Here is a 7,906-nt window from a genome sequence, read left to right on the forward strand (position 1 = left end):
AATAGTGTCACTCCTTTTCCTACCTTTTTCCCTGAAAGCCACATAATTTTCAGAGGTACACTCATTTAGAGGGAGGAGTTTTCTCTTTCCACTCCAGGAAGGTTCCCATCTTCCAGGGCAGACATTTGTTGCTTAAACCAACACATTTCTTGGCACCCAAGAAGAGAGGAACAGTTCCGGGGTGACCTGTTAGTGTACTGGGCACACAAATCTCATGAGGTGTCATTGTGTGGCCCTGCCCAGCTGGCATACTGGAATGGATTTCCCAGAGCAACTGTGGCTGCCTCACCCCTGGGAGTGTCCAAGGCCAGGCTGGACTTTGGGGCTTGAAGCAGCCTGGGATTAGTGGAAGGTGTCCCTGCCCATGGGCTCATGAACAACACAATCCTTAAATTCTTAAGAATTCCTAAATTCTTAACGTCCCTCCAAACTCAAACCACCCTGGGATTCCACAAGAACAGAAAATAAATCAGTAAGAGGAGAAAATCGATATTAAAGCAGAGGATAAAGGGATAAAGCAGAGGAGGCACCCCAGGGACCCCAACCCCCACCCTGGGCCAGGACCCCCCCCATGGTAACAGTGACATCCTGGGGGGATCCCCCAGGAACTGGGGGGCAAATCCCAGAAATCCTTTATTGGCAGGACACTGCAACAGGGCAGAGTTCTGACTTCCCAGGGAAGATTTGGAGGAGCACAAACCCATTTCCTGGGGTTTGAAATTTGAAATTGAAACCGATTTCTCCTGGGGCTGGGAGAGCTGCTGGTGGGAACAGCGGAATCCCCATAGAACTGCCCTAACTTAGGGGGCAAGAAGGGCTTTGGGGGGGGCTCAGTGGCCCCTCCTTGTGCCTTGGCCAGGTAGACCCTGGATCCAGAGTGGGAACAGGACCAGAATCAGACCCTGGTAAGAGTCCAGGGTCTCCCTCAGGATGAGAGTGGAGCTCCCCCACTCCCAAATTCCATTGGAATTCAGTTTCCAGGGAGGTGCAGGTGGGATCTCTGATCCCAAAGCCCAAGGGAGGTGCAGGTAGGACCCCCTGTGCTCCAGATCCCAAAGGAGGTGGGACCCCCCCCGCTATTCTAGAATTCCACTGGAATTTCCTTCTGACAGAGAGTGCAGATGAAATCCCCCTGCTCCAGATCCCAGATGCAAAGGGAGGTGCAGTTGGGACCCCTCTGCCTCAGGCCCCAGGCTCACCTGGGCCAGGTGAGATCAATCCCAGCAGGAAAAGCAGAGCTGGAGCAGGCAGAGAGCAAAAGCCAAACTCTTGAAACACACGGACTCGGGATGGGGATTGGGGGGGGCGGGGGGGTGGGGACAGTTTTTGGGGGTGGGATTTGGGATTTTCCCCTGGGATGGACGGATGGAGCCTGGACAGGTGGGATGGGGATCAGTGCAGCCGAGGGCAGGAGCCATAAAGTGCAGCAAAGCATCCCGGAGCTCCGGGATTCCTGGGAGGGCTCCAGTGTCCAAGGGGGGGACATGGCTCAGGAAGGACCAGCAGTGCTGGGACAGGGCTGGGTCCTCTCCCCATTCTGTTCCTGTTTCCCTCAAAAGATTCCATTCCCAGTGCCATTCCACGTGCCAATGATGGTTTGGTTGCCAGTCCTAGTGCCAATTCCATTCCCAGTTCATTTCCTGGTGCCAGTATCGATGCTGGTTCCATTCTCAGTCCCATTCTCAGTGCTGGCTCCATTCCCGGTCCCATTCCTGGTGCTCGTTCTGTTCCCAGTCCATTTCCAGTCCCATTGCTAGTTCTGTTCTCAGTGCTGGTTCTGTTCCCAGTCTATTTCCAGTCCCATTGCTGGTTCCGTTTCCAGTCCCATTGCTGGTGCCATTCCCAGTCCCATTCCTAGTGCTGGTTCCATTCCCAGTCCTGTTCTCAGTGCTGGTTCTGTTACCAGTCCATTTCCAGTCCCATTGCTGGTTCCATTTCCATTCCCGTTGCCAGTTCCGATCCCGACGTCTCGAATCCCGTCGGGAATCTCACATGCACATCACCTGCAGCCTGCAGCGAGGACACAGGAGGGTCACCTGCCTCACCTGGGCCACCCCCACCCTGCCCTGCCCCATCCTGGCCACACCCACCTGTCCTCCTCAATGCCACCGACCTCAGGGTCGCCGCTGTCGCCCTTCCCAGTGTCCCCCTCACCCAGGTCCATGTCCAGCTCATTCCCGGTGTCCGGGCGGGTGTAGGTGTAGCCACTGTGGGGGAAAGGGCATGGAATTCCAGGGAATCCCCTCAGAATTCTGGGGAATCCTCTTGAGAATGGCCCCTGGGATTCTGGGGAATCCCCTTGGGAACAGCCCCTGGAATTCCAGTGAATCCTCTCAGGAACTGCCCCCAGAATTCCAGGGAACTCTGTTGGGAATGCCCTCTGGGATTCCGGGAAATCTCCTCAGGAACAGCCCCTGGAATTGTGGGGAACCCCCTTGGGAATGCCCCCCAGAATTCTGGAAAAAACCCTCGAGAATACCACTCAGAATTCCAGGAAATCACCTCAGGAATGCCCCCAGAATTCCTGGGAATCCCCCAGGCTCACCTGATGGAGCGGCAAGTGAAGAAGACAATTCTCTTCAGCCTCTTGTTGTAGAAGAAGTAATTGAAGGACCAGAGGCTGCCGTCCTCCCCAAAAGGATCAGAGTCCAGGTCAGGATTGTAGCTGCGAAAAATGGGAATTCCGAGGGGTTGGGAATTCCTGGGGGCAGTTGGGAATTCCGGGGGTTGGGAAACGATGGCAAGTGTAGGTCCCTCCCCATGACAGCAACATCGGGCCCTGCTCCAGCCGTTCCTCACACCCCAAACCAGCACTTTTAATGGAAAAGTGCCTGTCCAGGGGCAGAATCTCTCAGGAAAGGCTAGAATTCCAAAGGAAAGGCCAAAATCCCTCAGGAAAGGACCAGAAATTCATTGGGAAATGCCGGAATTCCATGGGAAAAGGCTGGAATCTGTTGGGAAAGACTGGAATCCATTGGGAAGGGCTAGAATCCCTCAGGAAAGGCCAGAATTCATCAAGAAAGGCTGGAATCCCTTGGGAAGGGCCAGTATTCCTCAGAAAAGGCTGTAATCCCTCAGGAAAGGCTGTAATCCCTCAGGAAAGGACAGAATCTCTCGAGAAAGGCCACAATCTCTTGAGAAAGGCCACAATCTCTCGGGAAAGGCCAGAATTCCTAAGGAAAGGGCTGAAATCCCTCAAGACGGGCCAGAATCCCTTGAGAAAGGCTGGAATCACATGGGAAAGGACAAAATTCCTTGGGAAAAGCCAGAATTCTATAGGAAGGGCCAAAATCCACCCCAGTACCTGTAGATGTCGCACTCAGCCAGGCAAATCTCCTCGTCCACAGCGTCCCACAGCAGCGGCTTCAGTGCCTTGAAATCCTCACGCACGGCTGAGAACAGGCTGCAGTTCACAGCATTGACCACCTGCCGGGGACAGGAACGTGAGACACTGGACAAGGACGGTACACTGGGACAGGGACACAGGAATGGTGATGTGGGACAAGGGACACGGAACAAGGGCCACAGCGGCTTCAGCGCCTTGAAACCCTCACGCATGGCCGAGAACAGGCTGCAGTTCACAGCGTTCACCACCTGCCATGGGACAGGGGACACAGGGACATGGGAATGAGAGACACGGGGATGTGGGAATGAAAAACACAAGAACAAGGGACACGGGGACAAGGGACACAGGGACAGGACAAGGGAACGAGGGACCTGGGAATAGGGACATGGGGCACAGGAATGGGGATATGGGATAGAGGACAAGGGACATGGGGACAAGGAACACAGGAATGAGGATGTGGGACATGGGGACAGGGCCACAGGGACGTGGGCTGAACTTCTGGCTCTGCCCTCCCCTCCCATTCCAGTCCCTCCCAGTGCTCCCAGTGCCCCCCAGTCCATACCCAGTTGAGGCCGGGCTCACAGCTCTCCCCTCCCAGTCCCCCCCAGTCCCCCCCAGACCCTCCCAGTGGGTACCCAGTTGAGGCTGGGCTCCCGGCTGAATTCGTGGCTCTTGGCGGCGCTGAAATCATAGTCGGGTCTGAAGGCCTCGTTCAGGGTGGCGATCAGGTAGAACAGCGTCTTGCGGCTACACATGTCACTGAGGGGACTGTCCCCAAGCCTGGGGACATCATCAGGGTGTCATCAGTGTCACCAGTGTCACCAGAGAGTCACCAGTGCCACCAGAGTGTCACCGTGTCACTGAGGGGACTGTCCCCAAGCCTGAGAATGTCACAGTGACACCATGTCACTGAGGGGACTGTCACCCAGCCTAGGGTGGCACCAGAGTGTCACCAGAGTGTCACCAATGTCACCACTGTGTAATCAAGGGGCACAGGGACAGTGGGGGCACAGATGCTATCCCCGGATCCCAGGGCCAATCCTGGTGCCAATCCCACAATCCCAGATCCTGATCCCAGTCTCGTAATCTCAGCGCCATCCCCGGATCCTGGTGCCAATTCCAGTGCCAATCCCAATCCCCTGACCCCAGTGCCATCCTCCCATCCTGGTGCCAATCCCAGTGCAAATCCCGACCTCGATCCCCTGACCCCAGCGCCATCCCCCCATCCCAGTGCTGATCCCAGTGCCATCCTACCGTCCCTGGTGCCAGCTCTGGTCCTCGTGCCCATTCCCTGATGCCAGTACCGATCCCAGTCCTGATTCCCCAATCTCCTGATCCCGGTGCTGATGCCAGTGCAGATCCCACAACCCCGTCCCCATCCCAGAGCCAATCCCGATCCTAGATGCCCTGATCCCAGTGCCAATTCTTGATTCCGCAATCCCAGTGCCGATTCTGGCACTGATCCCCGGAACCCAGTCCCAGTGCCAGTCTCCCAGATCCCAGTGCCCATCCCAGTGCTGATCCTAGATCCCTGATCTTAGTGCCATCCCCAGATCCTGGTGCCAATTCCCTCATCCCAATCCCCTAATCCCCGTGCCAATCCCACAGTCCTAGTGCCAATCCTGGTGTGGATCCCAGTGCCCACCCCAGTGCCATTCCCTGATCCCATTGCCATCTCCTCATTCTCGGTGACGATCCCCCAATCCCTGGCTGATCCTGGTGCCCATCCCACAATCCTGGGGCCCATCCCAGTGCCACTGCCAGAATCCCAGTGCCAATCCCATGATCCCAATCCCCTGATCCCGGTGCTGATCCCCGGATCCTGGTGCCAACCCCCAATCCTGATCCCAATCTTCTGATACCAGTGCAGATCTCCCAATCCCAATCCCCTGATCCTGGTGTGGATCCCAGTGTGGATCCCAGTGCCAATCCTGATGCCAATCCCCCGATCCCAGTGTGGATTCCGGTGCTGATCCCGATCCCAGATCCCATGATCCCGGTGTGGCTCCGGTACCTCCCGGGGCTGATCCCGGCGGTCTGTGGCGGGGACAGCGCCTCCAGGGCGTGGGGCTGCCCCTCCTGGCAGAACTGCTTGAACAGCTGCTTGTCAATCCCCGCCAGCTTGCATGAGTAGCTCTCGATCCTGCGGGACACAGGGAATCACCACTGGATCCCCCAGGATCACAGGGGATCCCAGAACTCTCCCAGAGTCTCTTCCAGGGTTTTTTGGGGAGAAAACCATCCAAGAAACAACCAAGAGAATCCCAGGAGATCCCAGAGCTCTCAGAGGGGATCTCAGAGCCCTCCCTGAGCCTTTTCCAGGGAATTTTTGGGGAGAAAACCAGGTAAAACTACCCAGGGAATGACCAGGAATATCCCAGAGCCTCTTCCAGGGGATTTCGGGGGAGAAAACCAGGGAAAACCATCCAGAGAATGACCAGGAGGATGCCAGGGGATCCCAGAGCCCTCCCAGCGCCTTTTCCAGGGGGTTTTGTGAAGGAAGGATTTGGGATCAGGGGAATGAGCAGGGGGATCCCAGGGGACCCTGGGAGATCCCAGAGCGCTCCCAGGGCCTTTCCCAGGGGTTTTTAGGGGGGAGAAAAGCAGGGGGGAGAAAAGCAGGGAAAACCATGCAGGGAATGGCTTCCTACTGGTTTTATGGGATATCAGGACCTTTTCCAGTTTTTTTTGTGGGAGAGTAAGAAAAATTTGGGACCCAGGGAATGACCAGAAGGATCCCAGGAGACCCCAGAGCCCTCCCAGCACCTGTTCCAGGGTTTTTTTTTGTGGGAGAGCAGGAAAAATTTGGGATCCAGGGAATGGCTTCCTGCCAACTTTATGGGATTTTGGGACCTTTTCCAGAGGATTTTCTGGGGGACCATGAAGGATTTGGGACGCAGGGAGCCAGGGAATGAGCAGGGGGATCCCAGGAGATCCCAGTGCCCTCCCAACACCTTTTCCAGGGTTTTTGGGCGGGGGAGAAAACCAGGGAAAACCACCGAGAGAATGACCAGGAGGATTCCAGGAGATCCCAGAGCCCTGCCAGGAAATTCCCAGAGCTTTTCCAGGACAGAAATCCTAGATCCCCAGAGCTTTTCCAGGGGTAGAATCCCGAGATTCCTAGGTCGGGTTTCCCCAGGACAGAATTCCTAGATTCCCAGGATTCCTGGAGTTTTTCCAGGGCAGAATTCCCAAATTCCGGGAGCTTTTTCTGGGACAGAATTCCCAGGTTCCCACCTGCCGATGATGTGGGCATCACCCGTCTCCACGGTCAGCTGGGAGTTGATGGCCTCGAAACTGGAATTCTCCAGCAGCTTCATCCTCCCAGAGCGAGTCCCGGGGAAAGTCCCAGAGAAATTCCCGGCGCAATTCCCACTGCAGCAGCTGCAATGGAAGGGGGGAATGTGAGCGGCACCGGGAGGAGTTTTCCAGCCCCTCCAGGGAAGGAGGAAATAAGAGGAAGAAGAGGGAAGAAAAGGGAAGCGGGAAAACAGGAAGAAAACAGAACAAAACGAAACACGGAAGGAGAGGGGAAGGGGAAGGAGAAGGGAAGGAGGAGGAAAAAGAAGAGGAGGAAAATGGTGACAGGCGGAGGGAGAGAAGCAGAGAGGGACGAGGAAGGAGAAGAGGAGAAAGAAAAGGAGGAAAAGGAGGGAAAAAAGGAGAAAAAAGAGGAAGAAAAAGACGCGGAAAAGTCTCCCCCGGTCCCGGGCGGCGCCACAGGAAGTGCCGTCCCGGCGTGCCCCGCACGCTGGACTACAGCTCCCAGCATGCCCTGCGCGGCGCATAGCTGGGATCCACTGGCGGACTGCAGCTCCCGGTACGCCCCGCGCGAGCGCCCAGCTCTGCTATTGCTGGACTGCTGTTCCCATCCTGCCCCGCGGCAGCGCGCGGTACAGGGCCCCGCCTGGGCGGCGCGCGGCATGCTGGGAGTTGTAGTCCGCAAAGCATCACGACGCGCAGGGGAGGGGGCGGCAGGCCGAGCGGGCTTACCGGCGCGTCCTGCTCCTTCTCGGTGCCTCCTCGCCGTGGCAGCGCCTTCAGGCTCGAGGGGCGTGTAAAGGAAGGCGTCTCCGGGGAAAGCTCGAGGAGGGCGAGTTTGCCGCAGCCGCCGTCCGCCGTCTGGCGCCGGCCCACCGGGCTTTCGCCCACCTCGACATGTCCCCGAGTGCTCGGGACGGCGGGAGCGGCGTGAGCGAGATCCTGGGAGTCTCCCGAAGCGAGCGGGCGAGCGGCCGACCTTCTCCTGCGGCACTGGACGGCAACCGCGGCGGCACCGCCCCCCCCGCCCCCGCCCCGCCCGAGCGGCGCCCGAGGTCCGTGATTCCATTTGTCATAATACCTGTCAATCATCGCTCTGCTCTCCGATCATTGGTTAAGACTACCGTCAGTCAGCCCAGAGCCCACGGCCCCGCCCACCGCGGGGGCGCTCGGCTCTTTGATTGGCTGGCGCGGACAAAGACGGGGAGCACCTGTCAATCACAACGGGGCGGGGGCGTGGCAACGGGCGTGGCGAGGGCGGAACGCTCCTTTCCTGGAACCCCCGCGCGCTCGGCCGCG

At 57.6% G+C, this 7,906-nt stretch overlaps 1 protein-coding gene across 1 annotated transcript; it reads right to left on the reverse strand.

The window, feature by feature from the left end:
• Positions 1–295: 295 nt before the first annotated feature.
• Positions 296–7,619, reverse strand: MAF1 (MAF1 homolog, negative regulator of RNA polymerase III). The gene is made up of 8 exons (XM_083865868.1): positions 7,340–7,619; positions 6,584–6,730; positions 5,361–5,489; positions 3,982–4,126; positions 3,305–3,426; positions 2,546–2,665; positions 2,091–2,207; positions 296–2,010 (listed from the first exon to the last, which is right to left on the reverse strand). Exons 2-8 carry the CDS (start codon positions 6,664–6,666, stop codon positions 1,989–1,991), a joined length of 738 nt encoding a protein of 245 aa, XP_083721994.1. The 5' UTR covers positions 6,667–6,730; positions 7,340–7,619; the 3' UTR covers positions 296–1,988.
• Between the last annotated feature and the right edge of the window lie 287 nt (positions 7,620–7,906).

The sequence above is a fragment of the Zosterops lateralis genome, assembly GCF_965231275.1.
Source record: "Zosterops lateralis genome assembly, chromosome: 1".
In the NCBI taxonomy this organism is placed as follows: Eukaryota; Metazoa; Chordata; class Aves; order Passeriformes; family Zosteropidae; genus Zosterops; species Zosterops lateralis.